A 26259-nucleotide genomic window follows, 5' to 3' on the forward strand; every position below is an offset into this window, starting at 1 on the left:
ATTAGTTAAGTACAAAGAAAGCCACTATCATGCCGGGGCATTTCAGGCAGACTTATCCTAATGTATAATAACTACTTAAGTATAGACAAGATAAGTGTGGTTAATTTTTTAATACCTCTTTAAGGGGGGCTCCTTGCCAAAGTAAAGAGGCTATTGGTCAGAGGAATTGGACCTCTTGGTCTTCGTCAGACCACCCGTGGTTCTACTCCTAAGCGTCCAAGACAACCCACTGACGACAGTTCGTCGATGACCGCTCAAAAACGACCTACACGACACTCACTGCCTTTGTGTACCGGACTAACAAGTACGCAATGGACGAAATTCTTTTTTTTACAAACGATGTCTTAAACTGATTATCTTTCTCATCACGGAATTGGTAAAATACTTTTATGGCACGTTGGCCAAAATATATCCTTCCACGCTCTTCAAAGCGGTGTGCGTGTCGTAACAGTGCAGAATTCAGAGCAAGCTCATGCTCTCGCCTGCATCACTTCATAGATAACATACTAGTCACTGTTTGTAAGCATGCTACTCTTAATTCTTGCCCATTTACAGATTTCAACTACCCAGTAACATGGTCAGAAATTTGCAATTTAGCCAATTTCACGAAAATTATAAAAATATGACAATTTCAAAATAAGGTCCAGAATGAACAATGCAGACATTCCTGGCTCTAAAATAACATTTTCTTTGTTCATCAGTCATGTCTCCGGGCCCCTCTAATATTACTCTTGCTTTCTATTTTGAATTTTTATTCAAACAAAAAATAGAAGATTTACTGTTATGCAGACTACTGCAATATTGTAATAATTGTACAGATAATGTCAGCCCATTCATGACTGCATATTAGAATGGCTACTTGGACATGTATTGGAAAATGACATCATTTGTTTACTTTTGAACATCGGCAAAAATCAAACATTTCCCCTACTTTGAGCTCCATTTCAAGGTTCTTTTCATAGTAAAACCAATCAAAATCACCTCTACTTCTATAATATGTTTTCCATTCTATCAAATGAGACCAAGAAAACGAGAATACAACCATAAATACTATATGAAAATAGACCACAAAGTCAGCATTTTAATTAAAAAAAAACAGTTTTTTTTTTTCTCATTATGCACTACGTGCTGCAGGACCCATTCTCTCACATGTGGGCCTACCAGTTTTCTCCTGCTTGATTTGAAGCCGCTAGAATTTATGAATACAGTGGACCCCCGGTTCGCAAAGCCATCGGTATCCGATAAGTCCGGTATCCGAAGCATTATATCACAAAAAATTTGCCTTGGTTCCCGTTACAAAACCCGGTATGCGATACGATTCGTATGAGACGTGTCCACGTGTAGCCTGAACTGCCCCGTGTGTGCCAGTGTTTACAAGTCAGCCAGTGTGCGCGCATCTAAGAATACATTCGGTACATTCCATATTATCCATGTCACTTTTTGGTGCTTGTTTCTGCAAAATTAGTCACCATGGGCCCCAAGAAAGCTTCTAGTGCCAACCCATTGAGACCAAGGGTGCTAATGACTATTGAAATGAAGAAAGAGATAATTGCAAAGTATGAAAGTGGAGTGCATGTGTCGAACCTGGCCAGGTTGTATAGTAAATCCCAATCAACCATCTCTACTATAGTGAGCAGGAAAACGGCAATCAAGGAAGCTGTTCTTGCAAAAGGTGCAACTGTGATTACGAAACAACGACCGCAAGTGTTAGAAAATGTTGAGAGACTGTTATTGGTGTGGATAAATGAAAAACAGATAGCAGGAGATAGCATCTCTCAAGCGATCATTTGTGAAAAGGCTAGACAGTTGCATGAGGATTTAATTAGAAAAATACCTGCAACTAGTGGTGATGTGAGTGAATTTAAGGCCAGCAAAGGTTGGTTTGAAAGATTTAAGAATCGTAGTGGCATACATAGTGTGATTAGGCATGGTGAGGCTGCCAGTTCAGACCAAAAAGCAGCTGAAAAATATGTGCATGAATTCAAGGAGTACATAGAGGCTGAAGGATTGAAACCTGAATAAGTGTTTAATTGTGACGAAACAGGCCTGTTTTGGAAGAAATTGCCAAGCAGGACTTACATTACTCAGGAGAAAAAGGCACTCCCAGGACATCAGCCTATGAAAGACAGGCTTACTCTTCTGATGTGTGCCAATGCTAGTGGTGATTGCAAAGTGAAGCCTTTATTGGTGTATCACTCAGAAACTCCCAGAGCATTCAGGCAAAAGAATATCCTCAAGGCTAATTTGTGTGTGCTGTGGAGGGCAAACAGTAAGACATGGGTCACTAGGGACTTTTTCTATGACTGGTTACACCATGTATTTGCCCCCAATGTGAAAAATTACTTAATTGAAAAGAAATTAGACCTTAAGTGCCTCCTGGTGTTAGACAATGCCCCTGGTCATCCTACAGACTTAGCAGAGCGACTTTGTGGGGATATGAGCTTCATTAAGGTCAAGTTTTTGGCTCCTAATACCACTCCTCTCCTGCAGCCCATGGACCTGCAAGTCATTTCCAACTTCAAGAAACTGTACACAAAAGCTATGTTTGAAAGGTGCTTTGAAGTGACCACAGATACTCTATTGACTCTAAAGGAGTTTTGGAAGGATCACTTTAATATCCTCAGTTGTGTAAACCTTATAGGTAAGGCTTGGGAGGGAGTGACTAAGAGGACCTTGAACTCTGCTTGGAAGAAACTGTGGCCAGAATGTGTAGACATAAGGGATTTTGAAGGGTTTGAGGCTAACCCTGGGAATCCTATGCCAGTTGAGGAATCCATTGTGGCATTGGGGAAGTCCTTGGGGTAGGAGGTTAGTGGGGAGGATGTGGAAGAGTTGGTGGAGGAGGACAATGACAAACTAACCACTGATGAGCTGCTAGATCATCTTCAACAGCAAGAGGCCAGACCTGAGGAAACTGCTTCGGAGGAGGGGAGAGAGAAATTGACGAAGTTGCCTACTTCAAAGATTAAGGAAATTTGTGCAAAGTGGCTTGATGTGCAAACCTTTTTTGATGAAAATCACCCTGACACAGCTACTGCAAGCCGTGTTGGCAACCTGTACACTGACAATGTTGTGAACCACTTTAGGAAAGTCATAAAGGAACGAGAGGTACAGGCCTCTATGGACAGATATATTGTGCGACAGAAGTCCAGTGACTCTAAAGCTGGTCCTAGTGGCATTAAAATAAGGGAAGTAACCCCGGAAAAGGACTTGCTACCTCAAGTCCTAATGGAGGGGGATTCCCCTTCTAAACATTAAAAACTTCGACACTCTCCCCTCCTCCCATCCCGGTGGCCTGGTGGCTAAAGCTCCCGCTTCACACACGGAGGGCCCGGGTTCGATTCCCGGCGGGTGGAAACATTTCGACACGTTTCTTTACACCTGTTGTCCTGTTCACCTAGCAGCAAATAGGTACCTGGGTGTTAGTCGACTGGTGTGGGTCGCATCCTGGGGGACAAGATTAAGGACCCCAATGGAAATAAGTTAGACAGTCCTCGATGACGCACTGACTTTCTTGGGTTATCCTGGGTGGCTAACCCTCCGGGGTTAAAAATCCGAACGAAATCTTATCTTATCTTATCTTATCTTGTCAATTATTCTTTTGTTATTATTGTTATTGTAATTATTATATTGCATTAAACTTAATATTTCATGTGGTAAAAGTTTTTTTTTTCATACTTTTGGGTGTCTTGCACGGATTAATTTGATTTCCATTATTTCTTATGGGGAAAATTGATTCGCTTTCCTATAATTTTGGTTTACGATGAGCTCTCAGGAACGGATTAATATCGTGAACCGGGGGTCCACTGTGTATATACTTCAAACACAGTGGCTCATAAGACGTATATATACAACCAAAACAGTCAAAGAGTTAAGGAGAGTGAGGACCTCACTTACACTATGGCTGTCTCTCGGCTCTGCCTTCAAGATAAACTCCCTCGTGTCCTATATGCTTGGGTAGCCCAAAGACCTCTAACCTCGACAGTCCTCCCGCCTCCCAATCCTTTTGCATCTGTGTCTTCCAGGGTCACCCCAGTTTCTAATTCTTTTGCAGTTTTATCCTCTGACACTCCTTCCTCCGCACCACTTCCTACTTCTACTTCTTCTTCACCTCGCTCACTTGCTTCTCAGTCTACGAGACCTCGCAGACCTACACTTTCTTCGCATCCATCACCTGCACAGAATATATCTCCTACCTCAGAGCCTAGTTCTCACCCCCTTTCCAGCTCTCACACGAAGGTAGAGGTTCACCCCCACCCCTTGTGTAGTCCCCTCTTCCCCTGTTCGTCCTCTCCCATCTCCCTCCATAGATACCCTCCACCCTCCACCCTCCTTCCTCTCCTGTTTTACTGCAGGCCTCTTCTACCCCAGCCGACTCATCTCTCCAGGTTCATACTCCCTGCCCCCCCCCTCAGACCTCTGGTTGCCTCAGTAGTTACTCTGACCTATCCTTGCAGTGCCTCTCTTGTCTCTTGACATCATGGCATCGTTGGCTTCCTTAACAACAGAGATGTTAGACGCTATCTCTAGCTATATTGTGGAGACTACCCCCCTGATGGACACCAACGCGACTCCTCCTACCCCTTCTATTTCATGACCTGCGCAGCAATATTCCTCTGCAACATTCACATTCTTGCTTGCTTACACACTTACTGTTACCCCCACATGTTGACTTTACAGATACTAAAAGCCCATAGGTTTTATCGTTTTTTATTGTTGTCAATTTTATTTCTGTACATAATGTCTTTTTTACGATGGAATATTCATGGCCTTAGGGGCAATCGAGGAGAACTCCAAGTGTTGCCCTCCCAGTTGTCCCCAGTATGTGTTGGGTTGCAAGAGCCCAAAATTTGTTCGTCCCGTTCCCGTTTTGGGCTACGTGCTGTTACAACCTTCAGAACCTTTACCTGACAAATCATTTAATGAAAGCTCGCTTCTTGTCCACGTTGATATACCATATCAACAAGTTTTTATTCATTCCCCGCTGCATTATACTGCAGCTCGTATTTATTTACACAGATGGTTTACAGTTTGCTCTCTATCTTTCTCCCTCTCGCCACCCATCTTGTTGTTGGGTGATTTTAACACTCACCGTCACCTGTGGGGAGGGTCTACTGTGACACTCATGATGATCAGTTGGAGACTCTTCTTGCTTCTCATCCTCTTCATTTTTTAACCCTTTCAGGGTTTCCGATGTACTAGTACGGCTTATGCACCAGGGTTATTGACGTACTAGTACGCCTAAATTTTAGAGCCTTCAAATCTAGCAAGAGAATGCTGGTAGGCCTACATGTGAAAGAATGGGTTTATGTGGTCAGAGTGCACAGTATAAAAAAAATCCTGCAGCACACAGTGCGTAATGAGGAAAAAAAAACTTTCACCGTGTTTTTGGTTTAAAACAGCGACTTTGCACTGTATTTTTGTGTGGTATTTATGGTTGTATTCTAGTTTTTCTGGTCTCATTTTATAGAATGGAAGACATATTACAGAAATTGAGATGATTTTGATTGGTTTCACAATGAAAAGTACCTTGAAATTGAGCTCAAAGTAGAACAAATGTTCGATTTTTGCCAAAGTTCAAAAGTAAACAAATCATGCCACGTGTGCAATACACATCAACTGGTGAGTCTAATATTCTTTCACAAGTGTGCTGATATTATTTATACCATTTCTACACTAATGCAGTAGTCTGCATAACAGTAAATCTTCTATTTTTTGTGAGAATAAAAATTCAAAGTGGAAAGCAAAAGAAATGTAAGAGGGGCCTGGGGACATGACTAATGGACAGAGGAAATGTTATTTTAGTGCCAGGAATGTCTGTCTTCTTTATTCTGGACCCTATTTGAAAATTGGCATCTTTTGAAATTTGTGCGAAATTGGCAAAATTGCAAATTTCTGACCGCTTTATTAAAGAGTTGAAATCGGTAAATGGGTGGTTTCTTGTACTCATTCGATAGAACAAATGGAGTTCTAGCGAAATAGTTATGATTTTTGTCGACTAGTACACTGGAATTGGCCGAAAATAGGGCTCAGTCAGCAAAATCGCCAGTGCATAAACATCGTCAACGCCACTAAATTCACGAGAACATAATTCCCTAAGTTTTCCATCAAATTTCATACTTTTGGTGTCCTTATGATTGGGAAAAGATTATCTTTTCATAAGAAAAAATAATTTTTTTTTTTTCCGACCCTGAGAACAAGTTTAGGAGAGGGCCTCTCGACCCTGAAAGGGTTAAATTCAGGTGCTCCTTCCCATTTTGACTCTCAAACTCAGTCTCTCTCCTACATTGATCTTTCTGTCTGTTCCTCGCCCATTGCACATGATTTCACATGGTCTCTTCTTCCAGATTTACATAATAATGATTGTTTTCTTATCCTTCTTACCTCCACTACATATACCCAGCCATTTCTTAACCCTCGTTGGCAATTTGCTCGAGCAGATTGGAACTTATACTCCCATCTTACCACCTGTTGCGAGGACCCCCTTTCGTCATCTGTTGATGAACTGGTGCTCCAATTTTCGACCTTAGTCCTGACTGCGGCAACTTGTTTTATCTCCCAAACCTCAGGTAGGTATTCTCAAACATGCGTACCTTGGTGGTCTCCTACACGCACCCTTGTGGTGCGTTTAAAATGTGCTGCATGGGGCCGTTATCGATGTAACCATACCGCGGAGCATCTGTTGGATTTTAAGCGGGCAAGGGCAGTTGCTCGCCATGTCATACGTGACACTAAATGCGCTTGTTGGCGAGACTACATGTCTACCATTACCTCGTCTTCCCCTACGTGCGCGATTTGGAAAAAGATGCGGAAATTGTGGGGTAAATACACTCCGGACCCAGCTTCCATTTTGCAAGTTGCTGGAGTCGATGTTGCAGAACCTTTAGAAGTTGCCACAGAAATCGGGAACTAGCTTGTCTGTATCTTGCGAGAGCTTCACCTCTGTCCCTCATTTCTTGCGTCTAAATCTACCAAAGTGCAGTTGCCCTTAGATTTCTCCTTTGATGGATTGGAGCCATACAGCGTACCTTTTACTCTTCTAGAATTAAAGTCCACACTTTTCATTTGCCAGCCGTCAGCACTGGGACCTGATGATATCCACATCAGTATGCTACACCATCTCCATTCTACGGCCCTTCCTACATCTTTTCAATTTAATTTGGAAGCAAGGGGTTCTCCCACAACACTGGAAATCGGCTGTTGTACTGCTGTTTGGCAAATTGGTCACCTCATGGCTTGACACTTCTCACTATCGTCCCATTGTCTTGATTAGTGTGTTCTGCAAGGTGATGGAACGATTGGTGAATAGATGTCTGATATGGTTCTTAGACACACACAATAGCCTTTCCCCTCGCCAATGTTGCTTCCGCAAAGGCTCTACTTTAGACCCCTTGCTCCACTTAGATATGTATATTCGAAATGCCTTTGCTAACAACCACAGTTTTTCGATCTAGAGAAGGCATACGACACCACTTGGAGGTATAACATTCTAACCCAAGCCCACTCCATAGGTCTCCGCGGTAATCTACCAAACATCATCGCTGCTTTCTTGCCCAATAGACATTTTCGGGTCCATATTGGCGCCTCGCTTTCCTTGGACTTTGTACAAGCCGAAGGAGTCCCACAATTACTCTTTTTCTCTTAGCTATAAATGACCTACTTTCCATTCTTCCTTCACATATTTGGTCATCACTTTATGTTCATGACCTTGCTATAGCTTACTTGGGTGCTGACTGTCAACTAGTAGCAGCCTCCCTTCAGGTTGTGATAGACTGAGTCTCCCATTGGACCACTTCTCATGGCTTTAAATTTTCCAGTACAATAACCCGATTCATTACCTTCACTAGATGTCTGCTTATACCGGATACTCCCTTGTACTTACACAGTTCACATATTCTGGCATGTGATACGGTCAGGTCTCTTGGCCTGCTCTTTGATCACCAGCTGACATAGAGACCTCACATTTCTTCGTTAAAGACAACTTGCCATGGTCAGCTAAATCTCCTTAAGGTTCTCGCATGCCCTTCATGGGGAGCAGATCGTCGCACTCTCCTCCGTTTGCATTCCACCCTAGTCTTGTCCAAGGTAGATTGTGGTGACCAAATCTTTTCTGCGGCCTCTCCCACAACTCTGTCTAAGATAGATCCCATTCATCACCAAGGTCTCCGTCTCTGCCTTCGTGCCTTTTGTTCATCCCCTGTTGAGAGCCTCTATGCAGAAGCGAATTTTCCATCCTTGTCTGATCACCGTCATGCTTATTGCCCTCGCTATTATGTTCGATCACATGACCTCTACAATCCTTCCGTATATAGGATAGTCACTGATGTTAGTAGACGTCCTTTATTTGTGCGTCGCCCCTGTTTACTCCGTCCCTTTTCTCTCCGCCTACATTCGCTCTTGTCTTCTCTTCAGTTACCACCTTTTTATGTTCATGTAGCATCTCACTTTTTCCCTGCCCCCTTGGGAAATTCCAGCTGTTCATGTCCGTTCTTTCCCACTGCCATGCGCGAAAGCCCAACTACCTACAGTGGCTTCCCACTCTTTTTCTTGACCACTTCTGCTCTCATTCTCATGCCATCGCGGTGTACATCGATGATTCTGAGTCTTCTTAGGGTGTTGGATTTGCAGCAGTGTTTCCAGTGTCGTGCGAGGGCATTTATTATCTTCTGCTAGCATTTTTATGGCTGAATTGTATGCCATTCTTGTAGCACTTATTCGTATTGCATCTATGCCTGTGTCACCATTTGTGGTTGTTTCAGACTCCCTTAGTGCTTTACAGGCTACAGTTTACCTGGAGTTTACCTGGAGAGAGTTCCGGGGGTCAATGCCCCCGCGGCCCGGTCTGTGACCAGGCCTCCTGGTGGATCAGAGCCTGATCAACCAGGCTGTTGCTGCTGGCTGCACGCAAACCAACGTACGAGCCACAGCCCGGCTGATCCGGAACTGACTTTAGGTGCCTGTCCAGTGCCAGCTTGAAGACTGCCAGGGGTCTGTTGGTAATCCCCCTTATGTGTGCTGGGAGGCAGTTGAACAGTCTCGGGCCCCTGACACTTATTGTATGGTCTCTTAACGTACTAGTGACACCCCTGCTTTTCATTGAGGGGATGGTGCATCGTCTGCCAAGTCTTTTGCTTTCGTAGTGAGTGATTTTCGTGTGCAAGTTCGGTACTAGTCCCTCTAGGATTTTCCAGGTGTATATAATCATGTATCTCTCCCTCCTGCGTTCCAGGGAATACAGGTTTAGGAACCTCAAGCGCTCCCAATAATTGAGGTGTTTTATCTCCGTTATGCGCGCCGTGAAAGTTCTCTGTACATTTTCTAGGTCGGCAATTTCACCTGCCTTGAAAGGTGCTGTTAATGTGCAGCAATATTCCAGCCTAGATAGAACAAGTGACCTGAAGAGTGTCATCATGGGCTTGGCCTCCCTAGTTTTGAAGGTTCTCATTATCCATCCTGTCATTTTTCTAGCAGATGCAATTGATACAATGTTATGGTCCTTGAAGGTGAGATCCTCCGACATGATCACTCCCAGGTCTTTGACGTTGGTGTTTCGCTCTATTTTGTGGCCAGAATTTGTTTTGTACTCTGATGAAGATTTAATTTCCTCATGTTTACCATATCTGAGTAATTGAAATTTCTCATCGTTGAACTTCATATTGTTTTCTGCAGCCCACTGAAAGATTTGGTTGATGTCCGCCTGGAGCTTTACAGTGGTCCCTCGCTTTTCGTAGTTCTCGGCAATCGTAAATTTCGCCAATCATAGGGGTATTTTCGTATAAACACGGACTCGCTTTTCATAGGTTGACTAGCGAATAGTAGTTCGTCCGGGATGCGTACGCACGGTGTGAGCCGGGGTGGCCTCCCTACCCAGCCAGTCTGGCATTGTTTACCAGTGAGTGAAGGTCCCCTCAAGTGCTCCTACGAAATATTTCATAATCCACTCATTTTAGTGCTTGCAAATACTAAATAAGCTACCATGGCTCCAAAGAAAGCTCCTAGTGCCAAGCCTGTGGTAAAGAAGGTGAGAAATATGTACAGTGACAAAGTCTTGGGCCATTTTAGGGAAGTGTTAAAGAGACCCCAGAAACAGAGCTCTCTCCACAGTTACTTTGCGAACAGGACTAGAGTGACTCTCAAGGTGGTTCTAGTGGCATTAAGAAACAGAGAAGAGAAGCAACCCCAGAGAAGCAATTGGTACCTGAGGTGTTGTTGGAAGGGGATTCCCCTTCCAAACTGTAAACAATCCAATCTCTCTCCTCCTCCAGTCTCCCATACACTAAGAAGAATCTCCAATAAAGGTAAGTGTTATGCTGTTAATGTTTCATTCATCATTTCCCATTGTATTGTTTATGTACTACATGTATATTTCATGTAAAAAAATTTGTTGTTTTAATACTTCTGGGTGTCAGGAACGGATTAATTGTATTTACATTATTTCTTATAGGGAAAATTGATTCGCAAATCGTAAATTTCGTTTATAGTAGCTTCTCCAGGAATGGATTAATTACGAAAAATGAGGGACCACTGTATATGGAAATTTGATATACCTCACCCCCTAGTTCTTCATATCAAACTTTGGTTATGCCATTTTTAAATAACAGTGTGACTTTGTAAATGGTCCAAGTCGGACCGAAACATCGTCGTAAGCTTCTCTCTTTTATGTGCAGGTAATTTGTGTGTGTTATGCCATATCTCTAGCAAATGCAGAGATGTTGTTTTTTGTTGAGTCCCTGGTCATGTTGACATACAGGGCAATGAACAGGCAGACACTGCTGTGCGGCCAGCAGTACATGACCTCCCAGTTTCATGTAGAGGTGTTCCATTCCTGGAGACCTGGAGTTTACCTGGAGAGAGTTTCGGGGGTCAACGCCCCCGCGGCCCGGTCTGTGACCGGGCTGCGGGGGACTATTTTGCTGTAATTGCTACCCACCTTCGCATCTGTTGGCAACAATGTTGGCCTGATCTTTTCCATAACAAACTTCATTCTATTAAACTGAGTATAGGTTTCTGGCCGTATTCTTGTCATCAGTGTCGAGGTTGGGAGACTACTCTCTCCCATCTTTGCATCAACCACACTTGTCTTACTCACGAGTATCTCATGGAGAGGTGCCCTGTTCCTCTCTGTGAGAATTGTCAAGTTCCAGTATCTGTTAGCCACATTCTTTTGGACTGCCCGCTCTGTCAATGAGCATGCAGAATTTACCTCCAATGTTGTCTCCCCTCTGCTGCCCTTTCTTTACCTTCCCTTCTTGCTGATGGACCCTCCTTTAATCCAGACTCTCAATGACTTTTTGACAGCAGCTGATTTACTACACAAACTCTGATGGTGATGTCTCTAGTACTCTCTGCAGTCCTTTCTACCTTAATCTCTAGCTACCCTCTACCTCTGCACTATCCACTGCCCTGCTGCACTCCATAACCTAATAATCATCCCTCTCCCTCTTGCTACCCATTACCCCTGCATCCTTCCCTGCCCTGCTGTGCTGTATAACCCTTGTGGTTTAGCGCTTCTTTTTTATTATAATAATTTTTTAATAAATCTTTATTTTATCTTAATACTAATGTGAGGTAGTCAAGGTGGAGGTTTATAAGAATAATTATTTTGAAGTTGTACATAATAAAAACAATATTACAATTAATGGCTCAAACAGCAATATTTCATGGACTGGTAAATGTTTTAATAGACTCGAGGTCATATATTATAATATTCATATAATATAATATTTGGGAGTTGCTTTCTGTCAACTCATTTCATTCTATGCTGGTTTATGCTTCCCACATGTTAGTGACCTTACCCAAGAACTTAAACAAGGAAAAGATCCCAACTTTAACTCATCATGGAATTAAAAAAATAATATACTTAAGGAAAACAAATACACAAAAGTAAAGGTTCTAAGTATCCATTATGATGAGCATGCATGTGAGGATGTCTCTGGATTTGCCAAATAAAAAACAGCAATCGATCAGGTACAAAGTAACAGGAAAATAATCTTAAGGTTTAGTAAACATACCATAGTTTTTGTTTTAATCTTGTAAACTATCATACTTACCAGGGAGGCTAGACGTTGTGATGTTACTTCTAATAAGAAATGTTCTTACACTTCTGGCAGGACATCTGTTGAGTGATGGTGAATGTGTTTTCTTTGGATTTCCCTACCTTGGCAAGGACACAGCTAATGTGTTAAAAACTACTGCAAGTTTACATCTGCAGAGGTATTGTACCAACTGATAAATTTGTTGTACACAGATGCAGATTAATTCACCTGGTGGGACACGTGAGCTCTAGTGCAGTACTTCCTCACACATTGGAACAGCTTGATCTCTCGGCTGCCATTAACTCCAATCCTGCACTGCCTAGTTTGTGCAACCTACCAGACCTATACCACCTGGGTATGTCACTTGTCCATCTGCAGGAGTACTACCATGTTACTATTTTACTGTTCATCAACAGGGACTGTCATCTTGTTAGCCACCAATCACTATTTGCTATTAATCTTGGATACATAATGTCTTCTCATTTGCAGATATTGTGAATTTTGGGGTTGTTAATTTTTTTCCCCACTAACTGGCTGTTATAGCTGAGTAAGATGGCATTAATCATGGCATTATGGCGGGTGAGCGCCCTGGCATAATGCTACGATGGAAATCAAAGGCCTAATATACAGGGGAGTCTTTTTTCGTCAGTGTATTATGCCAGGTAGCAGCCATTAGCATCACGTCACAGCCTGCCGCCACACTCCACAGTGACTCCTCAGTGCTCATGTGGCTGCCGTGATGAGAGGAAGTGTTGCACTTTTGTCTCATGTTTTGTCCAGTGTTCCCTTTGGTTTTGGGGCTATACATGCTTGATTATGGGTGAAAGGAAGTCTTTAACACTTGAACCTATAGCTCAAATCATAGGGCTTCACAAAGCTGGGCATCAGATGAAAGAAATAGTGGAGAATGTTGGTGTGTGTGAGCATTCAGTGAGGAACTGGGTGCAGCATTTCAAGGCTGGTGGCGGTGTCGAGTTACCGTCTGCCAAACCTTGATCTGGCCCCTCAAAGAAGACATCTGTTTGTACCTTAACTGTTTTATAGAAGCAGCTAGATTACACCACAGATAACTGCTAGAGAATTGAAAGAAAAGAGCCGACATCTTCTCTCAGAGGTGTCTGTAAGAACTGTCAACAGACGTGTGTCAGAACTGGGCTACAGTAGTCACCGCCAGGTTAAGAAACCAATCGTCTCCAAGCCACAGAAGAAACATAGACTGGATTATGCAAAGAAATAGCTTCACTTGACTCCTCAACAGTGGTCTGAAGTACTTTGGAGTGATGAAGCAACTTTCACCATCACCTGTATCTGTGGGGGACACGTGTACTGGCCCAGAAGTAGTGACCCACTAGACTCATGCTACACCTGTGGGACCACCAAACACCCAGACTCACTCATGATTTGGGGGTGTTTCAGTGCTCATAGTGTTGGTGAACTCATTGTGTGTCCCAAAAACCAGCATATGAACCAGTATAATTATCTGGAGTTATTGTGTGACAATTTACCAGAGGCGTTTGACAAGTGTGGGGCTACAGTTTTTATGCAGGATGGTGCGCCGTGTAATACCGCCAAATCTGTAGTTCAGTGGCTTAAGGACTCTGAAATGAGGCTCTTTAATGACTAGCCAGACAATTACCCAGACCTAAACCTTATTGAGAACCTGTGGTCAGTAGTGAAACGAAGTTTACTGGTCAAGGATATCAGTTCCATCCTGCAGCTGGAGGCTGCTCTACATGAGGCATGGAATAATATACCTCTCCAAACCCTCAAGAATTTGTATGAGAGTGTTCCTACATGGCTGAGGGACGTGATTAAGCGTAAAGGACGCAGCAACAAGTATTAAAACCTCAGTAAGTGTGCAAATATGTATATTATAATCTTTCATGGTACAGTGGAACCTCGGTATGTGACCTTAATTCATTCCAGAAGGCTGTTTGAGTGCCGCTCCATTTGAGTATCGAACGAGTTCTTCCCAACCAATTTTCTGTTTGGTTAGCTGTTATCACTAACCTTTGTAGGCCCCATGGTGACTTATTTCTACAAATAATACAAAAAAACACCAAAAAATGAAAAAAAAAGAAAAAAAATAGTTTACAGCGAAGCTCTGGCAGGTCGTATTTGTTTGGTCGAGTGCTGAGATTTGTTCAAGTAGGGAGCTGGTTGTATACCAAGGTTCCACTGTATGTGTTTGTACTCGCCTAATTCACGTAATTATGGTTGTAGGGGTCGAGACTCAGCTCCTGGCCCTGTCTCTTCACTGAATGCTACTAGGTCCTCTCTCTCCCTGCTCCATGAGCTTTATCATACCTCGTCTTAAAGCTATGTATGGCTCCTGCCTCCACTACATCACTTGCTAGACTTTTCCACTTCCTGACTACTCTGTGACTGAAGAAATACTTCCTAACATCCCTTTGGCTCATCAGAGTCTTCAACTTCCAAGCATGACCCCTTGTTTTTGTGTCCCCTTGCTGGAACATCCGGTCTTTGTCCACCTTGTCTATTCCATGCAGTATTTTGTATGTCGTTATCATGACTCCCCTAACCCTCCTGTCCTCCAGTGTCATCAGGCCAATTTCCCTTAACCTTTCTTCGTAGGACATTCCCCTTAGCTCTGGAACTAGCCTTGTCGCAAACCTTTGCACTTTCTCTAATTTCTTGACATGCTTGATCCAGTGTGGGTTCCAAACTGGTGCTGCATACTCCAGTATGGGCCTGACATACACAGTATACAGTGTCTTGAACGATTCCTTACTAAGGTATTGGAATGCTTTTCTCAGGTTTGCCAGGCGCCCATATGCTGCAGCACTTATCTGGTTGATGTGTGCTTCCGGAGATGTGCTCGATGTTATACTCGCTCCAAGTTCTTTCTCCTTGAGCGAGGTTTGCAGTCTTTGGCCACCTAGCCTATACTCTGTCTGCGGTCTTCTTTGCCCTTCCCTGATCTTCATGACTGCATTTGGCGGGGTTAAATTTGAGAAGCCAGTTGCTGGACCATGTGTCCAGCCTGTCCAGGTCTCGTTAAAGTCCTGCCTGATCCTCATCTGATTTAATTCTCCTCATTAACTTCACATCATCTGCAAACAGGGACACTTCTGAGTCTATCCCTTCCATCATGTCATTCACATATACCAAAAATAGCACTGGTCCTAGGACCAACTCCTGTGGGATCCCGCTCAATACCCCGCTGTGATACCTCATCATGTACCATGACTCATTGTTGCCTCCCTGTCAGGTGTTCTCTGATCCATTGCAGTGCCCTTCCTAGCTTCTGCACTAATCTCTTGTGAGGAACTGTGTCGAAGGCTTTCTTGCAGTCCAGGAAAGTGCAATCAGCCCACCCCTCTCTGTTATGTCTTACTTCTGTTACTTTATCATAAAACTCCAGAAGGTTTGTGACACAGGATTTGCCTTCCATGAATCCGTGCTGGTTGTCGTTTATACTCTTGTTCTGTTCCAGGTGCTCCACCACTTTCCTCCTGATAATCTTCTCCATGACTTTGCATACTATACACATCAGTGACTCTGGTCTATAGTTTAATGCCTCTTTTCTGTCTCCTTTTTTAAAATGGGAACTACATTTGCTGTCTTCCATGCCTCAGGTAGTTGCCCAGTTTCAAGAGATGTGTTGAAGATTGTGGTTAGTGGCACACGTAGCATTTCTGCTCCCTCTCTAAGGACCCACCAGGAGATGTTGTCCGGTCCCATTGCCTTTGAGTTATCAAGGTCCTTTAGCAGCTTCTTCACCTCCTCCTCAGTTGTGTGTATTTCATCCACCGCTTGTTGGTATATTCCTTGTTGGTGTCCCCCTCTGTTCTGTCTTCCCAGAATCCTTCCTGTCTCCACTAAATACTTTCTTAAGTCTCGTGTTGAGCTCCTCATATACGTCTTGATCGTTTCTTGTGAGTTCCCCACCTTCTTTCCTCAGCCTGATCACCTGGTCTTTGACTGTTGTTTTTCTCCTAATGTGGCTATACAGCAGTTTCAGGTCAGACTTGACTTTCAATGCTATGCTGTTTTTGTACTGTTGCTGAGCCTCCCTCCTTATCTGTGCATACTCGTTTCTGGCTCTTCGACTAATCTCCTTATTTTCCTGTGTCCTTTGCCTTCCATACATTTTCCATTCTCTAGTGCACTTAGTTTTTGCCTCCCTACACTTTTGGGTAAACCAAGGACTCGCTTTGATCTTCCCATTATTTCTGTTGTTCTTGGGAATAAACCTTTCCTCTGCCTCCTTGCATTTTGTTGTTACATATTCCATCATTTCGTTTACTGACTTTCCTACCAGTTGTCTGTCCCACTGAATCTCCTGCAGGAAGTTCCTCATACTTGTGTAGTCCCCCCTTTTGTAGTTTGACTTTTCCCATTCAACTCCTCTTACCCTCTCCACTTATAACTCTGCTATGTAATCAGAACTCAGAACCACGTGATCACTAGTTCCAAGGGGCCTCTCATATATGATGTCCCCAATGTCTGAACTGCTCAGGGTGAACACAAGGTCCAATTTTGCTGGTTCACCCTCCCCTCTCTCTCTCTGGTAGTGTCCCTGACATGTTGATGCATGAGGTTTTCCAGTACCACATCCATCATCTTGGCTCTCCATGTGTCGGGTCCCCCACGTGGCTCCAGGTTTTCCCACTCAATCTCTCTGTGGTTGAAATTGCCCATAACCAGTAACTTTGCTCTGCTCAAGTGAGCTCTTCTTGCCACCTCAGCCAGTGTCCACCATCGATCTGTTGTTCTCTTTGTATTCTTCTCTTGGCCTCCTGTAGTTCTGTAGTGGTTTATACATCACTGCAATGACTCCCTTATGTTCCCCAGACAGAATTGTACCTACTATGTAGTCCCTTTCTCCGATCTTGTCCATGCCTTCTATTTCCTCAAATCCCCATCATTTTTTTTATGAGCAGTGCAACCCCTCCTCCCCCTCTGCTCCTCCTATCTTTCCTCAGGATCTGATATCCCGGTGGGAAGATTGCATCTGTTATTGTCTCAGTGAGTTTCGTTTCTGTGACTGCTATGATGTCTGGGGACTTCTCATTGATTCTTTCATGCTGCTCCTCATATTTATTCGTTATTCCATCTGCATTCGTGTACCAAACCTTCAGCTTCTTTTCTATCACTGTGGTCCTGGGAGAATAATGGGGTTGGGGGAGCGGGAGCCCTGGAGGGGCGTATGGGGGGTTGTGGTGTGGGTGAGGTTTGTGATGAGGGAGGTGGGGGCAGAGTGCCCATAGGGGGCTGCTGTAGGGGTGGGGTTTGTGATGTGGGAGGTGGGGGCAGAGGGAACAGTGTGTGGGTTTTGGTTTAGATTGTTCAGTTGTGTTTGGGTTGTCGTGGTTGGAGTCCTTCTGCAGGTGTTTCTGGAGGGTGTGTTTGCCCTGGGTCTGGGTTCTGCTCATCTTCATCATTGCCTCTCATTCCTCCTTTTGTCTTTGTACCATCCCTTTCAGTATCGTCCTTTCTTCTTGTGTTCTGTCATGATTGAGGTACACTCTCCGGTACTTTGGTTTGTCCCTCAGTCGTGCTTTCTCCTGCAGGATCCTGGTTCGAGCTGATTCTGCCTTGAAAATTGCTTTGACAAGCCGTTTGCTTCCGCTCACAAACCACCCAATTCTCCAAAAATTTGTCACCTGGGTCATGTCACCCTCACCTATTGTTTTTATGATACCTTCAATTGCTTTTTTTCTCCTGTTTTCTTTCATTGTAGGTTTTAGTTCCTTCCTTCCTTCATTCCCTACCCTCGCTGAAACCCCTATGCTCAGTGGACTGTCTTTCCTGCTCTGCTGTTCCTTGCCACTGCGTTTTTGTACTTGTGTGGGGCAAGGGCGGCATAATGCCGGGACTAGCATTGTATGTTTATTACTATCAGAAATATTGCTGCTGTATGATTTTCCATAACTCATTAATTTCAGTAAAGGATGTATTCCCAATAAACCCCAATTTAATGGAATTTGAAAATATGGGACAAAATCCACTGGGTCAGCTGATTCAGAAACACCTGACAAACTATGTTGGTTACGACTGCTTAAGTAATTAATTATTAAATACTTAAAATTACACTATTGTGTTATTGTAAATTGTGCTAAATTGTAATACTGTTATTTTTATTACTTTAAAAATTTTTTTAGTTTAAAATTTTAGCTACCTCACTGTTGTAATAAAGAAAACAATGTATAATTAAAATTTACTACTCTACCTGTTTAGCCTTAAGTAGTGTGTAAGCATTTGGTTTATTCTGCCAGAAATGCCCCAGCATGTTAGTGGCTTTCTCTGTACCTAACAACACGTTGTAAAATGTAATCACACATTGTAACTTTTGCAAAGAAATTAATTGTGCTTTGTTTTATTTTTTTGTTTTGTTATTGTAATGATCATGGCAAAGTATTGGCCACCTGTTTCCCCCAATTAGTCCATTAAATCAGTCACTATTACTGGCCATTTGCTTTCCCCTATTAGTTCATTAAATCAGTCATTTTTCCCTATTAATCCATTAAATTGAGCATCAAAGTGTTAAAATAAACTAATTTATTAATACACTCTTGTTTTTCTTGCTATTTATCCTTTCAGTGGCCGTCATGTCATTGAGGCCGGGGTCCCTCATGTAGTTCTACTTCATGAGTGCAGCTCACTCATATAAGCTGTGAATGGTAACTTCTGGCATAGATATGAGAGAATGGGTTTGTGCAGTGAGTGTGCATACTATAAAAAATCCTGCCCTACTCATTGCATGATGAGAAAAGTTTCTTTGAGGTGTTTTCTAGGATACTTTTTATGCTTTTATTGGCTGTTTCTTGGTATCATTTGATAGAATGGACTTACTACTAAAATAGAGATGATCCAGGTTGTTTCACTACCTGGAGGGGGTTTCAGGGGTCAACACCCCCACGGCTCAGTCCATGACCAGACCTCATGGTGGATCAGGGCCTGATCAATCAGGCTGTTACTGCTGGCTGCATATAAACCGTCGTATGAATCATAACCCGGCTGGTCAGGTACTGACTTTAGGTGTCTGTCCAGCTCCTCCTTGAAGACCTACAGGGGTCTATTGGTAATCCCCCTTATGTATGCTGGGAGACAGTTGAACAGTCTTGGGCCCCTGACACTTTAGTGTACTTATGGCACCCCTGCTTTTTATTGGGAAAATGTTGCATCTCCTAACGAGTCCTTTTGTTTTCATAGGGAGTGATTTTCATGTGCAGATTTGGGAAGTAGCTTGAAATTGGGCTGAAATTAGTGGAACAATTTTTTGTGCAACAGGGGTCCAGTGATTCTCAAGCTGGTCCTAGTGCCATTAAAAAACAAAGAAGGGAAGTAACCCTGGATAAGGACTCGGTACCTAGAGTCTTTATGGAAGGGGATTCCCCTTCCAAACAATAGTAACTTCTCCTCCCTCTCCTCTCCTCTCCTCCCGTCTTCCATACACCAACAAGTACAGGTAAGTGTGATCGTAAATGTTCATTTATACATTTTATTATTGCTTTATATTGATTTGGCATTCTTTTCTGTATGTAAATCTATATTTAATCTCTAAAAAATGTATTTTTTGTTAATACTTTTGGGTGTCTGGAATGGATTAATTGGATTTACACATTTCTTATGGGGAAAATGGTTTCGATTTTCGTGACTTTCGGCTTTCGGCAGACTCTCTGGAACAGACTAATCATGAAATTAGAGGGGTCCACTGTAGTTACACTGACCCAAATATGACAAAAAACTTTTATTAGAATTTATACCCTGAAGGAAAATGTAGAATATAATTTTGGTGTATTTGTATCTAGCATTAGAAATAATATTAGGAAAGAAGTAAATAATAAAACTGAATGTTATAGGAATGCAGCTAGAAGCCTGAGTAGATCTATAACCCAACTTGATGACATGAACATAGAAAAGTACGTTTATAGAGCGACTTGCAATGTGAACAGACCGGCTGGTGTTGTAGTGGTTAGGCTTAGGCTTGGTTACACTATTTGCTGAATTGTCCACCTATTGAGTAATATACAGTGGAACCTCAGTTTTCGTGTGCCCCAGTTTTCGTAGAATTCGGTTTTCGACAATTTTTTTCGTCTAAATTTTGTCCCAGTTTTCGTGCATTCGCTCGGTTTTCGTAGAGTTGAAAATGGTCCATACCAAAAGTGTCTGTGTGACTCAGCCAATATTCCATTGTTTTTTGTGCTTGTTTATTGAGTGCGACTACTAAATAAGCCACCATGAGGCCAAAGAAAGTTCCGAGTGCCAGCTCTTTGATAAAGAAGGCGAGAAACATGATAGAATTCAAGAAAGAACTCGTAGCAAAGTACGAAAGTGGCATACACATGCTTATATGCTATGTAACATGTTTCTTATATAATTTGGAAGAAAATATCATAGATGGATTAATGAAAATGTCTATATTAATATAAAACAAGACATTTAATGTGCCCAAAAGTGATTATTATTAGTATTACGTAATGTTTTCCCTCCGCCCGGCAACCACACCTCCATAGCACATAAACATAGCATGTTTATATGCCGGTCAGAGGGAAAGCATTGTGTTTTCTCTGATCCAGCACTAAAGAAAATGTGTATGAATGTGTGTTTGGCCTAGTCACTCTCTCTTTTGTTTACAATTCTCGGTATGACTTATTCATTACTTCTCCCTTTGTTTATGATGGCATCTAAAGGTGGTTGTTAGAAACGATTAAATTCAGTGAACAAGGTGTGTTGATGGTAATAATATGGGTCTGGGCCACAGTGTAAGTAGCTGGTAGGTGTTGCCCAGGTGGGGTACATCTACTGGCTACCTACACTGACTTCCTACAAATAAATACTACTCACCTCTCATCCAACATTAAGACAGATTAATTGGATTTACATTATTTCTTATGGGAAATACATGTATTGCTTCAGATTTTGTAGGATTTGGTTTTCGTCAGACTTTTTCGAACAGATTAATCACGAAAATCATGGTTCCACTGTACAAGATATTAATGAAAATAAGATGCCAGATATATTAAGCAAATTTCCTAAATTTGCTGGCAACAGATAAGTGAACTTATTACTATTATTTTTTTATTAACGCATCAGCTGTCTCCCACCAAGGCAGAGTGGCCTGAAAGAGAAAAACTTTCATCATCATTCACTCCATCACTGTCTCACCAGAGGTGCACTTACACGACAGTTATAAAATTGCAACATTAACACCCCTCCTTCAGAGTGCAGGCACTGTACTCTCCATCTCCAGGACTCAAGTCCAGCCTGCTGGTTTCCCTGAATCCATTCATAAATATTACCTTGCTCATACTCCAACAGCACGTCAGGTCCTAAAAACCATTTGTCTCCATTGGCTCCTATCTTACATGCTCACGTATGATTGCTGTAAGTCCAAGCCCCTCGCACACAAAAGCTCCTTTACCCCCTCCCTCCAACCTTTCCTAAGCTGACCCCTACCCCGCCTTCACTCCACTACAGATTTATACTCACTCAAAGTCATTCTACGTATTTTGATCCACCCTCTCTGCATGTTCGAACCACCTCAACAACCCCTCCTCAGCCCTTGGGATAATAGTTTTGGTAATCACGCACCTCCTCCTAATTTCCAAACTATGAGTTCTCTTCATTATATTCACACCACACATTGGCCTCAGACATGACATTTCCACTGCCTTCAGCCTTCTCCTTGCTGCAATATTTACTACCCATGCTTCGCAACCATATAAGAGCATTGGTATAACTACATTTTGATACATTCCCCTCTTTGCTTCCATGGACAAAGTTCTTTGTCTCCACAGACTCCTAAGTGTACCACTTACTTTTTTCCCCCTCATCAATTCTGTGATTCACCTCATCTTTCATAGACCCATCTGCTGACACATCCACTCCTAAATACTATCTGAATACAATCACCTCCTCCACACTTTCTCCCTCCAATCTGATATCCAGTCTTTCAATACCTAATTTTTTTTATCCTCATTACCTTACTCTTTCCTATATTCACTTTTAATTTTCTTCTTTTACATACCCTACCAAACTCATCCACCAACCTCTGCAACTTCTCTACAGAATCCCCCAAAAGAACAGTGTCATCAGCAAAGAGCAACTGTGACAACTCCCACTTGGTGTTAGATTCTTTATTTTTTAACCCCACACCTCTTGCCAACACCCGAGCGTTCACTTTTCTTACAACCCCATCTATAAATATATTGAACAACCATGGTGACATCACACATCCTTGTCTAAGGCCTACTTTTACTGAGAAATAATCTTCCTCTCTCCTACATACTCTAACCTGAGCCTCACTATCCCTGTTAAAACTCTTCACTGCTTTCAGGAACCTACCTCTTACTCCATACATTTGCAACATCTGCCACATTGCCCCCCTATCCACCCTATCATACACCTTTCCAAATCCATAAATGCCACAAAAACCTCTTTACCCTTACCTAAATACTGTTCACCTATATGTTTCACTGTAAATACTTGGTCTACACACCCCCTACATTTCCTAAAGCCTCCTTGTTCACCTACTATCCTACTCTCCGTCTTACTCTTAATTCTTTCGATAATAACTCTACCAAACACTTTACCAGGTATACTCAACAGATTTATTTCCCTATAAGTGAACTATAGATATAAATCCAAATGTACTCCTGTAAACCCTTTTAGGGCCTAGTTCCTAGGCCTTTTTTGTGTATCCATATGCTCTCATGCTACCAAATATAGAATGGATATGGGGTGCACAATAAACTAGCCACTTCAGTGGCAAAATAGAAAAAATTAATCTGGGTAAATGGGCCACTGGTGTGAAATGTATCTGATCCAGTTATGTAATTTAATTCACAGATATCCACTTGTTCCCAGAAGTGAAGCCAGAGCATTTGCAACGCCTCCCTTCACTTGAGGGCTCCAGTGGTATCACACTTTACATATATGATGTCAGTGACGCAGAAATCAAGTGGGCCAATGAAGTGGTTCGAGTGTTGTGTCCTGATCAAGGGTAAGTGGATATTTCATTTTTTAATGCTTCAGATATCTCCCAATGAGGTAAGGTGACAACCCCCTCCCCAGACACACGAAAAAAAAAAAGTAGCTCTACTATTATCACACTCGATTCAGAAAAACTTTCACCATCATTCACTCCATCACTGTCTTGCCAGAAGGGTGCTTTACACTACAGTTTTTAAACTGCAACATTAACACCCCTCCTTCAGAGGGGTGAATAGACATCATAATTCAAATAACCCTCTGAACTCCATCAAAAATAAAAAATAAACTAATACAATTGGATACAGTTATTGTATCAAAATGGTAATCAATATTTCTCTGAAAATAACTGTCTATACTACACAGCAAGTCAAGCAAAAGCTGTTCTCATCATCATCAAGAATACAGTGGAACCTCTGCTTATGAATTTAATCTGTTCCGTGACCTAGCTTGTAACCTGATCTGCTCGTATGCTGAGTCAATTTTCCTTGTTTAAATTAATTGAAATACTATTAATCTAATGACCATTAATCTGTTCCAGTGGAATTCCTGCTCTCGGGAAGCTGGACAAAAATACTTCACTATGACATAAACAATATAATTTAACATAGAAACATGATATATACTCTAGAATGAATAAAATTGGCCATAATATGGCGAGTGGTGGTGGCAGAGTCCATTCCCTCTCCTGCTGACTATATCTTCCAATGCTTTTGTTATAAGAGAAAATGGAGTGTTTGTGAGGCTAACTGTACTAGTTTCATAAATAAGAAATATTGTATAAAACCATAATAGAGAATGTAAAGAAATAAAGTGGTTTTATTTCTTTACGCTGGTGGAGGTGGAGAGTGGAAGATACGCTACTTGCTACTAGCTCCTACTGCCACCACACACCTCGCTTGTTTATCTATGATTTCATGCTGTAATTCCATGGACATCATCCTCTTTTTCTCCTCAGCACTGTCCTTTGCACTTACTTTCTTAGAACCCATGGTTAGAAAAAAGAAATTTGGCAGTAATAACACAAGGAATGCTTCCACGGTGCCGTAAACACATTGCACAGCTCAGCTGATGTTGTGGCACTGGCTGTGCCACCTAGTGGCGATGTTCTTGCTTGTTATTATTATTATTATTATTATTATTATTTTTATTATTATTAATTTAGGGAACTGGAGCACAGATTCAATTCCCTAGCTGAATCAAGAGCCTCTCACCAGCATCAAGGAACCTCCCTTGAGGCGGAAGCTCGCAAACTTGAATTTTGGCTCGTATCCAGGAGCAAAAAAATCGACCAATCAACGGCTCATATCCTGAAAAACTCGCATGGTGGGGCACTCGTAAGCAGAGGTTCCACTGTACGGTGGACCCTTTGTTATCGTCGATCTCTGATTATTGCCAATTTCAGTTTTGGCCGACTTTTTTTTTGTCGATTTTTGGCTTTCGTTTTTGTCGTTACCTCTGTTTTCATTGATCATATGGAATCTGTCCGGTGTCCAGTGGGCAGACAAAACCACCTCCCACATGCATTCTCAGCCAGTGTAGCATTGTTTCTCGGTGAGTGAACATATCCTGTCAGGTTATTCAAAACATTTCGTAATAATCCAGTGTTTTTGCCACTTGTTTATTGTGTGAGACTGCTAAATAAGTGACCGTGGCCCCAAAGAAAGTTCCTAGTGTCAGTGCTTTGGTAAAGAAAGTGAGGAACACTGTAGAACTGAAAAAAGAAATCCTAAGAAAATATGATAGTGGCATATGCATTGCTGAACTTGGCAGGATGTACAGGAAGTCGCCATCAACAATCAGCTCCATTGTGGCAAAGAGAAAAGAAATCATGGAAACTGATGTTGCGAAAGGGGTGAATGCAATAACCAAACAGAGATCCCAAACAATTGAAGAAGTGGAGAATTTGTTGTTGGTGTGGATCAGAGAGAAAGAGTTAGCAGGAGATAGTGTTGTGTAATCCATTATTTTTGAAAAGGCAAGGCAGTTGCATGAGGATCTCATAAAGAAACTGCCTGAAACACGTGGTGATGAAAGTGAATTCAAGGCCAGCAAAGGCTGGTTCGAAAATTTCAAGAAGAGAAGTGGCATACACAGTGTTGTAAGGCATGGTGAGGGTGCCAGTTCAGACAAACAAGCGGCTGAAAAATTTGTTGAGGAATTCAAATGTTATGTAGAGTCTGAAAAATTCCAACCCCAAAAAGTGTTCATTTGTGACAAAACAGGCCTCTTTTGGAACAAAATGCCAAAGAGGACCTACATCATGCAGGAAGAAAAGGCACTCCCAGGACACAAGCCTATGAAAGACAGGTTAGCTCTCTTGTTGTGTGGTAATGCTAGTGGGGATTTCAAACTGAAGCCTTTACTGTTGTATCACTCTGAAAATTCCAGAGTGTTCAAGAAAAACAGTGTTGTTAAGAGTAAATTGTGTGTGATGTGGAAAGCAAACAGTAGGGTATGGGTCACAAGGGAAATTTTCCTGGAATGGTTTAATGATGTGTTTGGCCCCAGTGTGAAAAAATACCTCCTGGATAAGAAATTGCCACTCCAGTGCCTCCTGTTAATGGACAATGCTCCTGCTCATTCTCCAGACTTGGAAAACCAATTGTCTAAGGAATTCAGTTTTGTAACAGTGAAGTTTTTGCCTCCTAACACCACTCCTCTCCTCCAGCCCATGGACCAGCAGGTCACTGCAAACTTCAAAAAACTGTGCACCAAAGCAACATTTCAAAGGTGCTTTGACATAACCTTGGACTCTGAATTGACCCTATGAGAGTTCTGAAAGAATCACTTCAATATCTTCCACTGCATAGGCCTTATAGATAAGGCTTGGCAGGGAGTGACTTCCAGGATGATGAACTCTGCTTAGAGAAAATTGTGGCCAGATTGTGTCCAAAAGAAGGATTTTGAAGGGTTTGAGGCTGATCCTGTCGACCCTACACCTGTTGTGCAATCAATTGTGGCATTGGGGAATTCCATGGGGTTGGATGTGAGTTTGGAGGATGTGGAAGAGTTGGTGGAGGACCACAATAGAGCTAACCACTGATGAGCTGCAAGAGCTTCATCTGCAACAGCAACAGACCACAGCTGAGGAAATTGCTTCAGAGAAGGAGGAAGAGAAATAGAAGAAGGTGCCTTCTTCAATGATTAAGGAGATTTGTGCAATGTGGACTAAAGTGCATTCATTTGTGGAGCAACATCACCCTGAGAAAGGTGTTGCAATCCATGCTGGTGACTTTCACATTGACAGTGCCATGTCCCATTT

At 42.4% G+C, this 26259-nt stretch overlaps 1 protein-coding gene across 1 annotated transcript in view; it reads left to right on the plus strand.

Moving 5' to 3' along the window:
• Nucleotides 1–26259, plus strand: part of LOC128692285 (uncharacterized) — a 92563-nt gene that overhangs the window by 56267 nt on the left and 10037 nt on the right. Inside the window, 2 exon segments of the mRNA XM_070096282.1 lie at nucleotides 12248–12390; nucleotides 22854–23007. Of these exon segments, the coding sequence (XP_069952383.1) occupies nucleotides 12248–12390; nucleotides 22854–23007 (297 nt within the window).

This window comes from Cherax quadricarinatus, chromosome 53, assembly GCF_038502225.1.
Source record: "Cherax quadricarinatus isolate ZL_2023a chromosome 53, ASM3850222v1, whole genome shotgun sequence".
In the NCBI taxonomy this organism is placed as follows: Eukaryota; Metazoa; Arthropoda; class Malacostraca; order Decapoda; family Parastacidae; genus Cherax; species Cherax quadricarinatus.